This window comes from Suillus subaureus (genome assembly GCF_016647635.1).
Source record: "Suillus subaureus strain MN1 chromosome Unknown BJ212scaffold_7, whole genome shotgun sequence".
NCBI classification, from domain to species: domain Eukaryota; kingdom Fungi; phylum Basidiomycota; class Agaricomycetes; order Boletales; family Suillaceae; genus Suillus; species Suillus subaureus.
In genome coordinates this window covers 1247321-1266910 of record NW_024538563.1, presented here as the reverse complement: position 1 = coordinate 1266910, position 19590 = coordinate 1247321, and the positions used below count along the sequence as shown (strand labels likewise).

Genomic DNA, 19590 nt, shown 5'->3' with positions numbered 1-19590 from the left:
TTAAGCCTCCTGATAGCTCCTGATCATGCAGTCAATTCCGTGCCAACATACCGGTAACCTTGATACTGGTGCCGATGTTTCCACGGATTTCCTTGACTCTGATAAAGATGCGATAGCATCGATATTTCTCCGACAGTTCTCACAATGCGCTATCAGTCCCTTGTGATAGCTCTGAGCCTGGGGCCAGGAGCTCTAACTCTCCAACAATTTCCTGTCAGTACTGCTGGAGAAGCTGGCGTTCGACCTTTGGATGTCACCAACTTGAACAGCGACAAACCATTTTCACATGGCTTCGATTCCAAGATTGAGCAATGGAGGTTTGATGAAGGTCCTTACGAGAACGCAACAGGGAACTTGATCTTCGATACTGTCCATTCACTCTTACAACACTGGCCAAATACTCGATATCGTAATGGTACGTATCACCTGACGCTGCTTTTCTTGACGCTGGAATTATTTTTATATAGGACATAACATAGTGCCGGGATTAATTCCGACTGGTACTTTACTTTATCACTGGATCCAGCCGCAATACGATACCCAGTGAGCCAGACTGGATCGCTACAGACCCAGAGCATTCCATTGTTTTCGCTCGTGGATATGGAACTGGCTGGCACCTCACAATGGCAGCAACGCGACCTCTCAAAGTCTTGTACTTTGATGGAAGTAGTGCTGCTAAGGTATCCGAGGGTACAATGGATACACAGGATATAATAGCCTGGGGAGAAGTACAACCCGAGCGCGTCCTCGATGAAAAATCACGGATTAAAGATCTCTGTAGATGGGGAAAAGAATTCGGAGTCGACGGTTTCGTGAGGTTGGCGACTCATCTCGCTATGGTATATCACTGATTCTCAGATTTCTAGGATGGAAATGGACTTGTGCGCATCCTATCAAATTGTGTGCCGCACTTCCGACTGACGACCTTCTAGTGAAATTATGTTGTGTGATTTTACGGCCGGTGTCGAAGTAGTGTCTTTCCTGCACATCCGAGTCTTAACGAAAGACAAAAAACCGAACCCTTACCGCAGTCCTGACCCTCCCCCACTCGACCCTGATGCCTGTCAGTATTTTGTTCCCGTGTTCCAACATGACTGACGTCATTTATTCCTGAACGCAGTGATTCGCACATTTGAAGTCATGCACTCTGGCTCATGGCACAATCACTACCCAGGGGATTCTCGCATTGTGCTCGACCTGACTGGTCTCGTCTCACTGTATGATATTTCACTGGCACCTTCCCTTGTTTCAGTTCACGCGGGTCTTGAACGGTGGGACCACCGCGTGCTGGGAATCTCGTCGGAGGACATATCGCAGGTGAAGAGAAAGCTCACTGAAGTCATCAGTCAATCAGCTCGAGCAGCGGTATCGACTGGAAGACCCTTACCCACGTCATCGTTGATCGATATGCGAATCGGCTCGAGTTGACGCAACACCTCCTCAATTTTACCTCATCAGATTCGCAAGAAATCCTTCAGCGAGCAGAGCTCGTGCAGACCCAGCTCCGCATTATGCTTACACCATATCTATTAGATGCTACCGTCCCCAGCACAGATACTCCAGGCCTACATCCGTCACAGTGGGCATTCCCAATTTTCAGGCTGTGTGCCACAACACACACTACCGTGATGATAAACCAAATACCCTTAATGACGCCTTCGGAGCGTCTGTTGCGCAAAGCCATCGAGGACACAACGAGAGAAATCTGTCGTGTCACTACGAACATGTGGGCTGTTGGTGTCATGAGCGGACTCGACATCCTTTTTCCTATAAAACTTAATAGGGAGCCTAATGTCGCTCAAATAATGAATGATTGGAAAGAAGACATCCAGAAGCTGATGTCTTGGTTAGACTGGAGTATATGGATTAAATGCCGACCTGCCTGCGGTCCAGAGGTGGGATCTAAATAATTTCTTTCCTAGCCCACCGGACTGAGTATGATTTACTTCCAGGAAATGTGCTATCTTCCTACTTGGCCCATGAATGCGCCAGGGCGTCCACGTCAACCTCCGCGGAACACCACGGATGCACCAGCAGAAGCAGATGATCTTGCTGGCCGAGTCGGGTATCCACCCGAAGGTTCAGCAATCGCAGATGCGTTTTCCTCCTTTGAGACGCTTCCGGAGGAATGGAGGAAGCCCCAACCGAAGTGCATCAGGCGCCTCCCACCGTATGAATTTTGATCAAGCTGGGCCTCCGCGCGCACGAATCACATCGTTCGTGCAGTTGTGAATCATCCGAACATACTTTTCCCCCTAATAGCTCTTGAGGTTTACGGACGTGTTGTCTGCTGGAGCGCAAAGATTGGTATATGTGACACAACACCTAATGAGGGTATACAATGCAGCTGTACCGTGAATAATGAATTGTAGATGAAGCATGCTTGCACCGCAGGTTTCAAGCAAAATGGTTTCAAACGGCCCTGCACAGCTGCCGAATATGGCTGAAAGGGAAAACAACAGACTTCGATGTATGCCCCATCGAGTTTTTAAAAATTTCGATTCAAGAAAAGTTGGACCAAGAAATCACAGAGTCTCTTATTTCGGCATCCAAGCCAGCCTGGAGTGCTCCTGCGCTGGAGCTGCGAATGGGTCTTTCTACACGCAGTCCCTTCGTGGGCTTGACGAAGACCCATGCTGGGACAAAACCAAGTTGTACATTGTCTCCGCTACTTTCCACCCTGGCAGAGAGTCGCGAGGGATTGAATATGGACAATGAAGAACGAGAGCGACGAGAGTTATTTTGCGCAACGAGGCACCAGCCGTCATCAAACGACTGCAGAATGTGGAGTTGCTCTCCTACACGCGAAAGAGGGAGTTCATCAGGAAGCACCGGTTGGAAAAATTGCCGAACTGATCGGGCTTGGTGGGAAGCTGATGATCGTGAAGATTCTCGCGAATGCGAGGAACGCAAGCCAGGAGGAAGTCGAGGAGATAAATGACCCGAAACAACTGACGAACCGCAACTGTGGCGCGGATGCGAGGGATTGAGATTAGAGAGTGCGCGGGGACGTGGCAAGGGGGCAGCAGATGCTGCGGGAAGTTCAGAGGAAGAAAGATGGTCGTGTCTTGAAGGACTTGCTACTTGAGCAGGACGAGGGACAATGACCTTTTGTGGGAAGACAATAGTTGTCGGTTGACCACTGTTGACAACGTGAGTAGACCTATATTTATGGGGTGAAATTTTGATTCTTACGGGAACTGGCTGACGGGCTCGTTCATTTCTCGAACAACACCTCGTACATTGAGGAAAGCTGCACCCCGTTCTTCTGCACGTTTTGCCTGCAATTTGCGGCGGAAGAACCTCAATGCAAGCCACACAATGGAAATAGCAGCAAGTAATCCAGCGAGGGTGAACCCGACTATATAAATGGTTCTGCTGATAGGAAGGACGCCTGAAGGATTGGTGGAGTCGGATCTTGAAAGGAGATATGGAGCCATTGCAAGCAATACAAAAGAGCAATTGAAACTGAAGGATATTCCGGTGATTTGTCCACTACAACAGAGTAGATTGAAAGGGTGTTGATAACGAGTGCTTGAAGAAGGATCGTGATAAACAAGGAATGTGAACAGAGCTGCAGAATATGGAAGAGCCCAAGTTGAACGAATGTCGTTCGACGTTGATACTCTCCCTGCTCAACTATAAAATAGGGACGTGAGTGGTTGACAAAAACAAGACCTGAATCAGAAAAGAGCAAACGCACCGAGCCAGCGTAAGCTATAACAGGCAGATTCAGAAGTACACAGATGGTAAGAGTAGAAAGAAAATCACCCGAATATCTGAGAACTCTCATAATTGCAACTATGATCTTGTTCATGTGATGAGCGCCGTGGTGAGCTGCCATACCAATCAGTAAAGTTCGTTTCCAAGGCAGTTACATAAATAAAATAATATTTTCAAGAAGTTACCTTATCAAAATTAAATCTCTCGGGGATTAATTGCTGCAATTCTTCCGAAATTTTCTTTCCCCTTGTTCTTGACGTGCCTGAGCTCTGGGGGACTTCACAACTTGGTGCTCTAGAGGATAAGTGTGCTTGGTCAGGAAGTACCCGAAATTTTCACGACACTCCCTCTATCATACAAAATCCAAACGGTCATATGTCAGATTCTGTGTTTCAACATTTGGATTATGACATGTAGTAGTGGCGGCTATAGAGTGGCCATAGTCATCTACTGTTACTGATTAGATTTACGACAGGAGCTGGCCCAACGAGTCTAATCCCACCTAGCTCCTCACTGCTGGCCGATGGATGACGGTACGATTGAACTTATTATGATTATCCGATTCAAGTGGCCAGTTTCGGCCGGACCTAGTCAAATCCAACAGGCCCGTACACATGATAAACTGCGGTTTTTCATTCATACACTAGTCACCGTGGCAGCTTACTGCGAAATGAATATTAATGGTGGATAATTGGGCATGCACACTCTGCCCGTAATGACGAACCTACGACTTCTGCTTCTGCAGAAGATGAGGCTACCGGCATCAGGTAGTACCGGTTGCAGGGATCATGCGCTATTGCCACCTATCCCTTCGACTAGCTTAGATTGCACTACCGTGACTACAGTGATTGCCCATTACTCAAAAACTTTCGCTCTCAGTACTGTTATCAGGTGACGTGTTTCGTTTGCCTTCGTCATGCAAACTTGTCGCTCTGATACAGGGACTCATCTTACATTCTGGCACTTCCGCAATTCAAAGGATCACTCATAGACACGAGCAACACCAAAGAGGTCGTTTACACTACGCTGTGCGGCATCGAAAGTAGACTTTCGAACTTCGAATATCAGAACCACCGGCTGTGCTCCGGACGTCATGCACACAATTGGTGCATCCATCGGCACAAGTATATCATTCGCAGGCGGGTCCAGAGGGTCCCTAACAATCTGAAACTCAAAGGTCAGTTGAGGACGATAAGAGCGTTGGAGTCAATATGAAGGCCTGTAGAAGCTCGGGTCCAGGGATGGGGTATTCTATGAACACTACATACAAAGTCGGCAGGTCACAAATAGGTTGTCAGAATGAAATGGCCGTTGGAGTCTATGGCAGTGATATTTCCATACTTGCATTTTATACATGCGTACATACGAACCGAACCTTGACTGGTCGAGCTTACCCTATCAACAAATTACCGAGTTCCTTTTTCGTTTAGAAAATTACTCAAACGGTCAAAGACGAGACCTTAGACGATATCCACTTGACTACTGTCTTTGGCCTGGAGTTGCAACTCTCAGAGGGCCCGAGTGGGTTGTTTGGACAAGTTAGGAACGAAAGGCTTTGCCACACAAACACAAATAGGAATCGCAGCAACCTCAATACTTACAGTGACTTGACAGGGACTTACGATAAAGACTTGTTTCTAAGGATGTCAGTCCTTGCGCCTATTATCTGCGACAATGGAACTGGATACTCGAAGATAGGGTAAGCACGAAACGATCAACTCTGATGCACTCACTCAACGTCGATCGCAGCTTCGCAGGAAATTCCGATCCATCATAGTGAGTCTCGCCATTCCATACAAGATCGCACCTGTCAGACGCACTTTGCATGAATCTAGCGTTTTCCCCACCGCAATTGCTACACGTGGACCTGCTTCTCAACCTACTCGTGGTGGTCCTCCAATTCCTTCGAAACCTGGGAATGTCGCATCGAAACGCGGTGTTGAAGACCTCGACTTCTTCATTGGAGACGAAGCCCTTGCCAATGCGAAGACACCTGGTTATGGGGTTCACTATCCCATTCGCCATGGCATGATCGACAACTGGGATCACATGGAACGATACTGGGAGCAAACGATATTCAAGTATCTACGGGCTGAACCAGAAGATCATTACTTCCTTTTGGTATGACATCATTTCATATTACACGTCCCAAATATTCTGATTATCATTTGTCTCGTAGACTGAGCCTCCGCTTAACCCTCCAGAAAACAGAGAGCAGACGGCCGAAATCTTCTTTGAGTCCTTCAATATCAAGGGTCTCTACATCGCTGTACAAGCTGTGCTCGCCCTTGCCGCATCCTGGACATCCAACCGTGCCACAGACAGGACACTCACCGGCACCGTCATCGACTCGGGAGACGGTGTCACGCACGTCATCCCTTGCGCGGAAGGGTACGTCATTGGAAGTGCCATTAAACACATCCCCATCGCTGGTCGTGACATATCACAATTCGTGCTCAACTTATTGCGTGAACGTGGTGAAATGGCTGCCGTTCCACCAGAAGATCAGCTGCGGGTCGCTAGCAGAGTGAAGGAAAACTACAGTTACGCGTGCCAGGATATCGTCAAAGAGTTTCGGAAATACGACGCGGAACCCTACAAATACTTTGAGAGATATGAGGGTGAGCATAGCGTCACCGGCAGAGTTAGTGCCCATTTTAGAACATGTTTCATCGGTTATTTAATCCATGTGTTTTCACTAGAAATATTCTATTGATGTGGGCTATGAACGCTTCTTGGCTCCGGAGATATTCTTCAACCCGGAGATATACTCTTCCGACTTCCTCACACCTCTCCCAGAAATTGTCGACGATGTTATCAAAGCCTCTCCGATCGATGTCCGCCGCGGCTTGTACAAGGTGACCAATCTTCTTGGCTTTCATTTACCCCTGCATTTTAATTTCGATTATGTAGAATATAGTTCTCTCTGGAGGTTCTACCATGTTCCAGCACTTCGGCCAGCGTCTCAAGAGAGACCTAAAGCAGCTGGTTGATCGCAGACTCGAGGCTAGCGTCGTTTCAAGTGGCAGCACTACCAAGGTCGGCGTTCAACATTTCTGTTTTTTTCCAACTCCTAACGAAACAACAGTCATCTGGTGTGGATGTAGATGTAATTTCGCACAAGCGCCAGCGGTGAGATCCAGGTTTTTCGTATATTCCACACCAAAACTGACTTCCTCTCAAGATATGCCGTATGGTTTGGTGGCTCCTTGCTTGCATCACTGGTACGGACTATTTTAAGCTAAGTTTCATCACAATTTAACCTTCATTTCAGCCCGAGTTCTATACGTCTTGCCATACAAAAGCGCAGTACGACGAAATCGGCCCGAGCATTTGCAGACGGTATCAAATATTCGGTAGTGCTACATAGGCTGCGGATTGAGTTCAGACGTATACCGGTCCGAGTTGAAAATTGACAATTGTATTGAATGCTGAACGATGTATCGATGTTCTTCACCAAAAATGCCGTTCTGCATGAAGCACTAGAAGTTGATTTCGTATAGAACAAGGTATGCACAGCTCTAGTTCCGCGGGGTACGAGTAGCTCGGTCACCAAAGAATGCTGAGAACTGTGGTCGCGCTCTGTGATGAATGCCGGATGAGGGCATCCACATGGCTGATACCGTCTATTGATAGCAAGTCACCGCCAACGGAATCTGTCAAACAAATATTTGGTTGTGGTGTATCACGTCCGTGCACTTGACATAGAAGATGATATCTACAATTTTTATATCGCCGATGCTGGGCAGTGGGGACTCAAGGCAACTTCCAACGGATAACACTAGGCTGACGTTGTGGATTTGCAAAGCACGATGCGTATGCACTGGAGAATCGTACTGCGGGGATCGGCGGAGTTTGGCTGTGATCGGGCGGGAAAGTTGGAGATTGTAGATCCTCCAGAGCCAAGGCATCAGATGTCCGAGTCGTGCGCAAAGGGCGAGTAAGCCAGTAAGACCATCGTTCCTCTGGTATGGACGCGAGAGAGGTACTTAGTCCTTTGACCGATACAGAGTCGCATGGATCTTCAGCGATTTTGTTGTCTTGGGCATGTACATCGGAAGGTACATCGGAGGGTTGCACATAGGAAGGTACCAGAGCATGAGTGAGCCATGAGAGCAGGTCTTCCTCTTGTCGCGGACGGCCCCAACCGATGAGCTGACGTCGTTTCCTGGTTATCTTAGGAGAATCTTCCTGTTCCAGGGAGCTGTACTGTCGTTTTGTCTTTGCTTTCCATCCGAGCTGCGGTGGGCAGTGTTTGGCCAACGTTGCGAGTGCTGCAGCCACGGGTGATCGCAAGCGCTGAAGCGTTACTTCAGCTTTGGCCGCATCGGTAACAGAACCGTGCGGGGAGCGGCCGTCAGGCAGAGTTTCTTCTACGGGTGTATCCGAAGAGCCTGATCAGCGAAGGTGCTCAAATTTAGATCTACGCAACAGTCTCACCTGAGCCTTCAGGGACCGAGATTATTTCCAGCGTTTCTACTCCGACGGAGCGATCACCAGTATATTTTCTGTTTAGGGGACAATCGTCAGTAAAAAGATACCGCATGCGACAGGAACATACGTTTCGTCACCTGCAACGGTATCAGTCTCATTCATCTGGTCCTCATGCGTAGCAGCAGAGCCCGACCAAAGCACATGGAGATAACGACCGGAGAGTCGAAGTCGCGGGGTGTTCTGTTCGGGACGGTCAGTCGGAACGGTGCAAGAATTCAAGAAGATTAGACGAACGAAAGCTGGTGGGGCAGCTTCGACACTGCCACCAGCGTTATTTTGGGAGAGTGAAAATTTCATCGTTGAGTTTGAGGTAACATGCGTTCGTTGACGGGTCGTCTTATAATTGACCGGTGTGGACAGTGGCGTTGTTGAGAGAGGTCAATCGACAATGGGCGGTTATAGCAGTCCACAAGCATACAATTTCAACCAAGAACATACCTAATGAACTATTGTGGAAAGTACAGTGTGAACGAGTCTTAGACATGTACGAGCTAAATTTATGGTGTACACGGAAACGAGCAAGCGTGTTGGCGCCATGGAAAGGGACTTTACATTGAAAGTAACCGTGGTGCTTGGGCTCTTGGCGCCATGTGGGGAAATGGATGCTATGAGTATGCATGTTTGCTTTGCAGAATAACCGTATCATGTGCGGGGCCCAAGGACCTCGATGGCACGGTGCCAGCGCTAACGAGACACAGACTCCCTGACATCATAGATGAGTTTAAGCGAACTCGTTTTAAGTTCTAGGATCGGGATGTTCTGAAAGTATCGGGTTGAAGGAGTCGGCGGGTGCGGAGAATGCTGCCCCGGAAAGCGGAGGCTGATCGGGGAAGAATTACTTGACAAGCAAGCTATACGACTTCGATTAGTCGTGGTAGTACTCTGTGGCAGCGCCAGTCAAACTGGTTGCGAAAGCGACCGAAAAGCAGTGAATGTTTTAATTTTAAGGAAGCAAATTCACAGCCACGGAGCACTGCCGCTTTCCAAGAGTCGAGCTCGATTCGAACTTGAAGATCTTGAATATAAACAAGCGTTTTTAAAGCTGTTACCGACGTCGACGGCCACTTGCCTTCACTGGCATTCATTCAGGCCTCAGGACTAGCTCGTTGTAAGACCCTACAGCGGTCCGCCTATTGCCGACTTGTCGTTTAATCTCGTGAGTTCACTCTCCCATAATGGTGTCTTCAATTCTCATGTACTCTCGGAATTCTACTTATTAGTAGTCCTTTAAAAGCACCTTGTGTTCTTTTCAGGCTCATCTCTTCTATCCGTATATTACGTCCGGTCGAGCTCGTCGAGCTGACCGCAAGTCATTCCGTGGCTCTTTAACACTCCATCATCTGTTATCGTCGTTCAGGCTCATCGTCTACGATGTCTAGTTCTGTTCACGATATGAGCCCTAACGGCTCTTCCTGGGACCATAACCACCGATTCACTACCCAACAGCACCTGTTGCTCGAAGATGAGGTACCGTATCTCCTCGCAGCCCAAGATACCTCCCAAAGATTTCTACAACAAACGCATTCTGGTGCCCAGCATCTTCTCAACGGTTCTCTGTCTCAATATAACTCACATCCGTCAAATCAATACGATTCAGCTTCTGCCTACCAACAGCGCTCTCCTTCCTTTGCAACATCACCTAATATGACTTCAAACCCAAACCAATCATTGAATCCCATTTCAACCACATTCACATTCACTCCACCAGATTATAATGCTAATTCTACTCGTCCTGGATATCAGGCCGCATTCCAATCAGGAATGAACGCTTCAAGTGTTCCGGGCACACACAACCAACTCTCCGCAACATCCGTCACCCCTTCAGGTCCCGGGTTTCCTATGCAGTTCCCTTACACCCATCGACCACCTATTCGCCAATCCGAGATCCAGTCGCAGATCATAGACAGTATGCACGCAGTTATGTCCCAGCAATCAAAACGCCATAGAGTCGATGACGATAGCCACCATCCTCGAGCTGTGGTACCCGACCCACAAGAAATGCCAGAGTCCGCGAACAGGCCGAGACCGTGCGCCCTCAGTTAATTCCACCATATCCAAACTAACAAATCACACAGAACGGGTGCTTGTGCTCGGTGCAAAAGCCTGAAGGTACGTGTGTATATTTTGACCTTATTTCAAGTATCGAGACGCCTCCACCACACTAGGTCCGATGCGAATTCAGGGGCGATAATGACACCTGCAAAAGGTGCACAGGTGCCGGTCAGGACTGTGTCATTCCGGGACGCAAACCACGACGAACCCCACCGTATGTGCTCATTTGGTTTTCAGCTGAGCAAGTTAAGACATTACAATAGGAAACGAGAACACCTTTTGAACCAGATTCGTGAACAAGCTGCTCAAATTCAGGAGCTTATGGCTCAGCTCGATGTTACCAACCGACCAGTTGCACCGGTCTCAGTCAGTAGTCCTTCGACCACTACGATACCAACGTCCCCATCGTCCTCCATCGATCTTCATTCTCCTACCCTTGATCCTAACACCCCGGCGGATTTTGCTCCACCCAAACCGGAAGTGCAGGATTGGCTTGCAAAAGCCCGTGCCTCAATTGACACTTTTGGTGGCTTGATTGCCCTTGGCGGTACAACTCATTCCATGCTCGTGGATAAGGATCCTGAGAAGTCTGATAGCGATGAGGAAGTGTACGGCTTTGATTTCGAAGACGACGACACCGATGACGAAGATAACGGATACACCACTGCAGAGGAAGGCGGACGTAGCCGTCGCTCACAGTCAAGGGAAAGGCACTCTCCAACTGCGCTAGCAAAAAAGAAGGAGCTTGCTGATAAAAAGTTGGGCATGCTTCCCCACGCAGATAGTCCATTTGGTTTAATGGCCCATATGGCCAACCGTGCTAGAGGAAAGAGTGCGGAACCAGAACCTCAGGATGCTGTTGGCGTAGCGAACGTTGACTTCTTCAGACCATGTAAGTACATGCTTTGCTTCAGTACATGCATGTCCCGAGTCTTTATCTCGTCTAGCTCCTGCTCCCGATCCTATCCGGTCGAATCCTTCGATTAGTAGCCAGCATCTTCCTCACATTCTCACTCGTGAAATTGTTACTCTAGAAGACGTTGAGAATCTGTTTAAACTGTGAGTTTTATTTTATTTTCATGTGTACGATTCCTTATTCAAATGCTCAGATACTTTGATAAAATGAACCTGTCAACGTCATTGATGGACCGCGTTCTTCATACTCCACAGTACGTGGTTATGAGAAGCCCTTTCCTCTTCACAGTCGGTGAGCCGATCTGACTTTCGCTCTCTTCTTCTTGTGTTGACATTTGTGCTCAGTGTGTGCTGTCGCTTCTCGGTTCTACACCCAGCGTCCAGGCTTGTACGCGGAATTGATGCGTTACGCACAGCTCGCGGCGGGCACTGCGCTTATCACCGGTCCCAAGAATGAGGAAATGTGTCTTGCTTACTTACTACTACAGCTTTACCCTGTTCCCTCACGACGCTGGGAAGAGGATCGCAGCTGGGTGTACCTTGGTGTTGCAATCCGGTAAAGATCTCTCTGCTATATCTCACGGCATCTCCTTACGTTGTTCTAGACTGGCCCAGGACCTCAACTTGAATAGGCCTACAACCACAACGCCCCTGAATGAGCACCACGCTCGTGTGCTTCTTAATCGCACGCGTGTCTGGATCAACTGCTTCAACTTGGACCGGTCGACAGGTGCTCAGTACGGCAAAGCACCCATTATTCCTAATTCTGACTATATTGCAAACCATTTGCACGATTGGTGGTGCTCCTCCAAGTATAATGTTGAGGACTTCGACATTCACCTCTGTATCTACTCCATGGAGCTCAATATTTTCGCAAAATTCATGGAGAAGATTCGCAGTGACCCACACCACCCTACCGGACTTAACAAGGTACGTATTCATTTATTCCCACGATCCCTTGCGCCAAAACTGACAGACCCGAAGTCTTCCAATTTCACTCAGATTGCTAGTGAAACCGACGACGAATTGGCTCGCGTCGGCGCACATTGGTTCCATGAGCTAGATGGGATTGAACCGAAAAGCGCCATGTTTATTTTCCGCACTGGTCTTTTGAAAATGGCCTTCAGCTATGCCCGTTTGGTCGCCCTTTCTTCTGGCTTGCAGCATGCCAAAGAAGACTGCTTGGATGAAAATTCATTTTTAATGAGAGTCAGTATCTACTCATTTTCTTCTCATTTTCATAGTCTCATTTCTTGTAGTGTTTTACGAGGGCATCCGACGTCATCAATGCTTTCGTTCACCGATTGTACACTACCGAAGAAGAGAGTAAGTCGTGTATTTCATAGAGTCCATCATCTCATCTCACTGGCTGACAGGAGTTCTTTTACGCCACGCACCCGATGCACAATATGTATTTATTAGTTTTGCTGGCGCCTTCCTTGTTAAAGTACGTTACTTGTTATGCTCACTTCTCAGTACGTGACATTTTTCCGCACAGCTTTTACAACCTAAGTATGCGCAGTACTTTACGTATGAGCGCCGGGTCGAAATTCGGGACCTCGTGCAAAAAACAATCGATCTCCTCGGGGCGCCGGACGTAGCTCTCGATGAAAAGCACGGGCCTTCCCTATATTCTCGTTTCCTGGCCGGCCTGCTAGCTAGTCCTATAGTCAGAGTCGACCTGACACCAACCTCAGGGAAGTCACCCTTGACCAGCCCCGGTATCCACAAACGAGCACGCAAGCCGAAGACCACGCCTGCCAAGACTCGTGGCGGTCTAGTCGCAGATAGCTCTACATCTGCTGACTATCCATCTCCATCCTCTGCCAACTCTGGTTCTCCTTCTCCTTCATACATGTACCCCGGTGCGGGAAGCTTTTCAGAAGCCCAGCTGCAGAACCACGTGACATCATCTGAAATGTTCCATGACCCGTTACCGACGATTTTGGATGCCGACCTTTTAGAGTCGGCACAGATTATGGCTGATCCTTTGTGGCAGGATACCTTAGTCCCTGGTACGACTGACACTATCACTATTCAAGTCCGTTTTACTAACAGCTTTCACTGCAGGTTTCCAGTGGATGAATCAAATGTCATACAATACTTCCGCAACCCAAGACTATTCGATGTATGAGCCACATTTTGGTTCGATGACATGAGCGTCGTCGCCATACTTTCTTAGACTGTATCGTTTCAGTGCTATGTTGTTGTAATATGTGGTACTGTTATTGTTTTTTGCGTTTTTCTCTCATGTATTATGCTATAGGCTTCGAGGTACGATATGCGGTTTTGTATTGGAACTAAAATTGTATTCTTGGAATCTTTCGTGTCCACTGTCCGTGGTATCCCGTTGGCAGCCGCACGCTTATGAAAAAATGTATTCATCGGAGTATGGAAGAAGTGTCTGTTGTGGTCAGAATGAGCAGGAGTAAGTATGTACTTACCAGGCAAGGCGCGGTAAGCGGCAGTGAGGCGAGCAGGACTTTTACTAGAATGGCTGCGGCCCGTGAAATTGTAGCTGCCGACACTAGGACTGCAAAGCCGAGCAGAGTTGTGGCGCGAAGCTGGAGGTACGCGTGGCACCATCCTAGATGGTCACCAGAGTTCACGTTTTTTTGCAACGATAGCTCCTCAACGTCTGGGTCAAAATGTACAATTCTTTTACCGTTGGATAGCCTGATGTCGAAAATACAATGCCTGCTAGTTTTTTTCTTGAGATGCGAAGAGTTGAGTCCAGCGGAGAGTTTCCGTGTAGCAGAGTGGGATTGTCTCAAGAGTTCGCGTTTTTGTCACATTATGTCACACCCTGCCGTCGAACCATTTCACACTCCACACAACTGCGTATACACCAGCATAACGCATGTGTTTAGTGCCGCATTTCGACACAGCGGAATCTCAATTCATACATCACACTTTGGATGGATTGTCACGTCTGTTCGTATTTCTTATGCTGCACCATTCTATCAAGAAAGTGGTCCCAGAGTATTTATTTTAACATGTACAATCCCCATATACCATTTCAGAATTTTCCGTGATGATATAACCGCTGGAGTGTGCATTCTACGTGTAAAACTAGGCCCCAGCACCATAAACTGAGCCTTAGCACGAAAACCACTTGGTTTTTTTTCCACAAAAAAAAATACGACAGTGTATTATACTGAGGAGAGCCTATGTGTGATGTACATAAGGATTCTGTGTAGAATCACGTGTGCTAGAGTGAAAACACGAACTCATGAGACACAAACCCGCGTGACCATCTAGTATGTGAACTAGAAAATGCTCAGGACCATTCGACGACTCGGAGTTAAGTATGCAAATATAGCAAAAATACAGTATCCATAAGTAAAGTACAATACAACGGAGCTCTCTAATTATCAAAGCCGGGCATTCTTTGGCATAGCCCTCATCGCTTGTCGAACACCAAGATCAGCAAGGACGTCCTCCGCTGCAGAACATGATCAAGTGAATCCATATGTGAATCCAGGAAAAAAGGAACTCACCACCTCCCAACAATGCATCGAACGTTACAGTGCGATGGTACTGCAAAGGCGCCAGTAAGATAATGACAGTTGCTGGAAAAGTCGACTTACATGTTCGACAAACCTCCCCATACCTGTCCGTGTGATACCACGGCCACCAAATATCTGAACAGCATCTTTTGCAGTGTCCTGTGCGCACCGAGTGCTATAGCTCTTCAAAAAGGCGATTTGACTGAGGAGAAACAAAATTATCAGTGGCGGTTACACAGGGAATATATCGACCACCTACCCGGCGAGCTTCTGAGATTGTTGCTTGTATGTCTAAACCATCCGTAAGTACTACGTGGCAGAATAATGAGAGTGACAAGCTGTTCTTACCATATGGCACATCTGGTACGTGATGTTTTCCAGCCAACTCTGTACACTCTCCGTCCGTGCTATCATTGCGGCAAGCTTGGAGCGAATTACAGCTTGTGATATCAAGGGCTTCCCAAATGCCTTCCGTTGAGTCGCCCATCTAGATTCGCCGTAAGAAGGAGAAATACGAGATGATGGACTCGACATACTTCAGACACTCTTCAACAATACTGCGCTGGCTACGAGCGGAACTACAACACATGACCCACCGTTCGTGGTTGAAGTTGCTATGACGCAAATGCGTGTTCAAGTCTCACGTCATACACCATTGTTACATACCTCAAAATGACGAAAATTCCTCTGCCTTCCTCACCGAGGGTGTTCTCAACAGGGACATGAACGTTGTCGAAGGTGATGTAGGCCGTGCCTGCCGTCGTCGAATAGCTTGTTTTGATTTGCCGCGTTTCTACGCCAGGTCCACGCTCGACAAGAATGACAGTGAGACCATCCTCAGTCTTGCAGCCTATGGTGAAGCTGAAAAGGACGCTTAGATTTGCTGCTGAGAACTGGTGATCATACCCACTAGTCTGCGAAACTATGCAAAACACGTTTATCAGTAGTTCAGAATGACCCTTGGTTACTCACGTAGCATTGGTGATCCATTTCTTGGTTCCATTTACAATCCATTCCTTGCCATCCTCGCTCTTGACAGCAGTTGTTTGTAAACCCATAACGTCACTTCCAGCCTGGGCCTCCGAAATGGCGAGGCAAATGAACTTCTTGCCGGCGAAGACTTCAGGCACAACGCGAGCCTTCAATGCTTCCGAGCCAAAATTGAGAACCGGCGGCAGTCCAATTACCTTCCCTCCCATTAAACCTGTGAATATTGAGTAGGCACCACCGACTATGTGAGAAACACCTACCATCTCCGTATCCTCGTGCACCACATCGTGCAATCTCTTGAGTAATAATGAGCTCGTGGAAATAGTTGAACTAGGAAAGCACCTAAGTTAGGGCGAGACGAAGAATTCAGGATATGATTGTGTTTACCTCCTCAGGTTTCACGAGACCGTCCATCAAGGATAACCCTTGAAGGTGTTTTCCTGGACCCATACGCATTGCGTGCAAGTTCACTGCACTATACAGAAATAAGAACCTGAACGACGAGAAGTAGATTAACATACGCCATCTTATCAATTACGCTTTGACTGGGTCGTTTGCCATCCTCTTCGCGGGCCTATCACGGAAATTGAATAAGGCACGGGTCATGAAAGAAATCCTGATGCCTCACCTGTGCATCCTCATAAATGAACTCGTCAACAAAGCGACGCATGGCCTGTTGAAAATTCCTGTGGTTCTGTATAAAAGTTCAGGGAAGAGCTCCGGAAAACGATTGGAACAGCTCACCTCGGTGTAGTAAGGGCTGTGATACCCCTGTGACAGCCAGGTAGGCTCTGCATACGGGACGTCACTGATTTCTCCGACAATTCGGCTGTATACGACAGGTTGTTCGCCTTGAATAGTACCAATCTGAAGGCGTTGGTATTGAGGTCGCTCCAAAATTTCATGACGATGCAACCCGTAGAATGCCTCCGTAGCGTCCTGGCCAGCTGAGGAACAAATTTCATTTGAAACTGTCATGCATAGCTGTCATGGGAGGCATCCTACCAATTTCCCCATCCGTCAAGACAGATATCCCTCCGGGATGCAAGTCCTTAAACCGGGACAGATTATATACCTTTGCGTCGATGACCACCCACTAAAAAAGATAATTGTTCGTCTCAGTAACAGTTTAAGATGCTCTACCGAGTCAACACATACCAAATCATCCGGCTTGTTATGCTACATTTCCGCGACGGTCTCAGAAAGTGGTCTCAAGGCCTTAAGTGAAATTTTCAACGCACCTCAGCAACCTCCTCCAGAGTAAATTGTTTCAGTTCTTTGGCGGCCATGGGAGCAGGATGTCTTAAAAGACCCTGTCGGACCTGTCATCGTCTTATACGGGAGACTCATCTTCAGTTTCACGTGTTTGTCCAGTTCGGCAAAGCGAGCCGGCTCAACATGACAGATTTGTGACAGATTATCAGATGAACCAAGCTGATTACCCAAGTACCCTTTTGCTTCCGCTTCTTCTCATCCCGTGCCATCAACTGCCATCGTGGACATCGCCTCTCGCGACGTTGCGCTAACGGCCAAGGTACTGTACAGTTTGGTGTCTGTTATTTTCTGATCTGTCTGACGACAACTACACGATACAAAGTTGAATCCAGCAATCATTGCAAGTCAGCAACAGGCTGCTTATTGTTTTTGTGTAAAACATCCGTCAGTAGCCTTCTAGCCTGCTGGTATCCGTAAAGCAACTAATGGATGATGGGGCTTCTCAGAAATCATGAGTCCAATGAGCTCAGTCTCTTTTCTTGACGATGATTCCCAGAGAGAGCTGGACGACCTTAATAAACGAATTACCGCCCTGCAAGAGAGGAAGCACGCCCTAACGTTTGAAGCCTTTCAAGTCCACACCACCATACGCACTCTTCAAAGTCGTGCTGCTCATATTACGAACAAGACTGCTCCTGTATCTCGTCTTCCATCAGACGTGCTTGCAATCATCTTCGAGGAGAGCCGGCGGCTACTTATACCTTGGAGCAATGTAGTAAAGCGCCCACTTTCTTCCGAGGTGCAGCTATCCCACGTTTCATCTAGATGGCGGGAAGTAGCACTTTCAACCCCTGCTTTGTGGACAACTATCAGGTTCCCGATTTTGCACAAAGAGGCTGCCGCTATGGCATATCTCCAGCGGTGCAATCAAGCGCCCCTCAGTGTTCACATAGGCCCAAGAGTTTCTGATCCGGATTTGCTGCGCTTTATTGCCGCGCAATTTGTTCCCCGAATGAACCAGATTCGCGAGCTCACTTTCGACACCGACGAGCGCCAGGAACTCTGCGCATTGTTTCCCTTGTTCGCAGAAGAACCCGCTTCGACCCTAAGAAGATTGAGGATTTGTTGCAATGACACCCGCAGCGCTTCTAGTGTTGTTCCTCGCCTCGATATTTTCAAAGCAGGAGCGCCACTCTTATCTGATGTACGCCTCAGCGCCCTTGCAGTCGGACTGCCCCAGTGTTCTGCAACCACTCTGCATCTTGAACCGCAGCCAGGACCCGGGAATCCTTTGTCCAGACTTGCTTTCCTCGATATCCTTGCTCCCCTATCAGCTACCCTTACTACCCTACATCTGAGAGGGTTCATTAGCGGGTTTCACCAAGAACCTGGTAGCGCACCTGTTGAACTCCCTGCCCTGAAGGAGTTATTAGTGTACGGTAATACCCTGAACCACGGATTCAACGTTTTCCGCAACATCTCCACTCCTGCCATCAGAACTTTGTCCCTTGTCAATGTTAGGCGACAGGGCTTGTCTTCAATTCACAAATTTATTGCCAGAACATCTCCAGAGCACTTCCAACATCTCCACACATTACGATACATAAATTGCGATATTGACGATGATCTCGACGTTTACCTCCCTCATGCAACATCTGCTCTCACTGAACTTGCTGTGTCCATCAAACATCACACTCATCTCCTGCGACTTCTGCTGAACAGCGATAGACAAGCTGCCCTTCATGGGGTGCCTCCATTGTGGCGCAATCTCCGCACCTTGACTCTCCACGTTTCCAAACCATTGGACCGAGAAAGAGAGGATGTGGAATCCGACGAAGAAGATGATCCGCCCCCAACGATGGGACTACTATTGGAGGTAGTACAGGAGAGGAGAGCGGTGGGCAAGCCCCTCGATCTTCTTCGGATCGAGGGTCCGCACGCTCGTTCATTCTATGAAGAGTTCACAACTCTTCTCGTGAAAACACACGAAGATCTTCATACTGAACTCTTTTCAGCATCTTTGCCTTCTTCAGTCGACGTTCAGGATTCAGAAGTGGATTGGGCGTTTGCTGCTCACTACATTGGAAACCAATATCGTCTTTTCATGTTCAAGAAGCATCAACAATTTGCCCCCCACAGTACTCCGGCTATCCATCCCCGGGGGCTTCCAGTCATGGCATACCCTTCAACACATACACATATTCCATAGAAGGATCTGTTTCTCTCAATCTAAAACGGGACTTGATCCTCAACTTTGTTGCTCGTTATCTGTAATTTACTGTACTTCGACATGATTTCACGTCATACCTAGGGCAATCATAGAAAAGCACAGCCACCGGAACGGTGGATGAAACAATGCGCCCACTTCCGTTAAATCATATGATGGAGCCAAACCGCACTGAGCATCATGACAAGATTTCGGATCCGCACCAGCACCGATTGATTGCGAGAATTCGCTTGGTCAGAGTTTTGTCCTCATTCTCTGACCTTCTACTGCTGGCTCACGCCCGCACCTTGTCCGATCAAGTAGTCCCCTCCGACATCAGCCTCCTCAAAAAAACGTGTTCTCAACGTGTTTTTCAGCCGCCCTTTAACCCTGGGAGGTCCACAGGAAAATATCACTGAACTTCTTTGTTCTTCGATGTGAGCCTCAACATGGCACCTTTTGCAGCAGCTGACTTATTTCATAGAC

General features: G+C 48.0%; 7 protein-coding genes across 7 annotated transcripts; 4 read left to right on the top strand and 3 right to left on the bottom strand.

Moving 5' to 3' along the window:
- Positions 1 to 144: 144 nt before the first annotated feature.
- Positions 145 to 2183, top strand: BJ212DRAFT_1478270 (uncharacterized protein; the record flags this gene model as incomplete). Its single annotated transcript, XM_041339683.1, has 8 exons — positions 145 to 415; positions 468 to 500; positions 553 to 817; positions 867 to 881; positions 933 to 1063; positions 1121 to 1317; positions 1347 to 1895; positions 1953 to 2183. The coding sequence occupies 8 exons, from the start codon at positions 145 to 147 to the stop codon at positions 2181 to 2183; spliced, it is 1692 nt and encodes a 563-aa protein (XP_041196248.1).
- A 319-nt stretch (positions 2184 to 2502) lies between these two features.
- On the bottom strand, positions 2503 to 3440 carry BJ212DRAFT_1297596 (uncharacterized protein; the record flags this gene model as incomplete). Its single annotated transcript, XM_041332618.1, has 3 exons — positions 2503 to 2873; positions 2961 to 3142; positions 3196 to 3440. The coding sequence occupies 3 exons, from the start codon at positions 3438 to 3440 to the stop codon at positions 2503 to 2505; spliced, it is 798 nt and encodes a 265-aa protein (XP_041196247.1).
- Positions 3441 to 5366: 1926 nt separating this feature from the next.
- BJ212DRAFT_1297595 (actin actin-like protein) lies at positions 5367 to 7093 on the top strand (the record flags this gene model as incomplete). Its single annotated transcript, XM_041332617.1, has 9 exons — positions 5367 to 5422; positions 5473 to 5499; positions 5559 to 5844; positions 5903 to 6367; positions 6426 to 6581; positions 6637 to 6762; positions 6812 to 6855; positions 6908 to 6947; positions 6998 to 7093. The coding sequence occupies 9 exons, from the start codon at positions 5367 to 5369 to the stop codon at positions 7091 to 7093; spliced, it is 1296 nt and encodes a 431-aa protein (XP_041196246.1).
- On the bottom strand, positions 7024 to 8514 carry BJ212DRAFT_1551038 (uncharacterized protein; the record flags this gene model as incomplete). Its single annotated transcript, XM_041341912.1, has 4 exons — positions 7024 to 8117; positions 8164 to 8231; positions 8285 to 8397; positions 8452 to 8514. 4 exons carry the CDS (start codon positions 8512 to 8514, stop codon positions 7480 to 7482), a joined length of 882 nt encoding a protein of 293 aa, XP_041196245.1. The 3' UTR covers positions 7024 to 7479.
- Positions 8515 to 9588: 1074 nt separating this feature from the next.
- On the top strand, positions 9589 to 13343 carry BJ212DRAFT_1478266 (uncharacterized protein; the record flags this gene model as incomplete). Its single annotated transcript, XM_041339682.1, has 13 exons — positions 9589 to 10244; positions 10293 to 10326; positions 10383 to 10483; positions 10533 to 11161; positions 11217 to 11328; positions 11379 to 11476; positions 11530 to 11740; positions 11790 to 12114; positions 12169 to 12393; positions 12444 to 12510; positions 12561 to 12631; positions 12683 to 13199; positions 13255 to 13343. The coding sequence occupies 13 exons, from the start codon at positions 9589 to 9591 to the stop codon at positions 13341 to 13343; spliced, it is 3135 nt and encodes a 1044-aa protein (XP_041196244.1).
- A 959-nt stretch (positions 13344 to 14302) lies between these two features.
- BJ212DRAFT_1338107 (acyl-CoA dehydrogenase/oxidase) lies at positions 14303 to 17081 on the bottom strand. The gene is made up of 17 exons (XM_041334996.1): positions 16925 to 17081; positions 16842 to 16862; positions 16689 to 16779; positions 16428 to 16630; positions 16312 to 16377; positions 16205 to 16257; positions 16071 to 16158; positions 15944 to 16013; positions 15666 to 15897; positions 15604 to 15615; positions 15360 to 15554; positions 15230 to 15307; positions 15042 to 15180; positions 14953 to 14984; positions 14775 to 14895; positions 14685 to 14724; positions 14303 to 14629 (listed from the first exon to the last, which is right to left on the bottom strand). Exons 1-17 carry the CDS (start codon positions 16970 to 16972, stop codon positions 14559 to 14561), a joined length of 1560 nt encoding a protein of 519 aa, XP_041196243.1. The 5' UTR covers positions 16973 to 17081; the 3' UTR covers positions 14303 to 14558.
- A 62-nt stretch (positions 17082 to 17143) lies between these two features.
- Positions 17144 to 19576, top strand: BJ212DRAFT_988606 (uncharacterized protein). The gene has a single exon (XM_041344519.1). The coding sequence runs from the start codon at positions 17410 to 17412 to the stop codon at positions 19105 to 19107; it is 1698 nt and encodes a 565-aa protein (XP_041196242.1). The 5' UTR covers positions 17144 to 17409; the 3' UTR covers positions 19108 to 19576.
- Positions 19577 to 19590: the final 14 nt, after the last annotated feature.

Excerpts from the sequence above, each read along its gene's own strand:
- BJ212DRAFT_988606 (XM_041344519.1), top strand. The coding sequence starts at position 17,410 with ATGAGTCCAATGAGCTCAGTCTCTTTTCTTGACGATGATTCCCAGAGA.
- BJ212DRAFT_1338107 (XM_041334996.1), bottom strand. The coding sequence starts at position 16,972 with ATGGCCGCCAAAGAACTGAAACAATTTACTCTGGAGGAGGTTGCTGAG. Across the intron at positions 15,898-15,943 it reads TGCACGAGGATACGGAGATG|GTTTAATGGGAGGGAAGGTA; the intron begins GTAGGTGTTTCT and ends CAATATTCACAG. Across the intron at positions 14,630-14,684 it reads CGATGCATTGTTGGGAGGTG|CGGAGGACGTCCTTGCTGAT; the intron begins GTGAGTTCCTTT and ends CATGTTCTGCAG.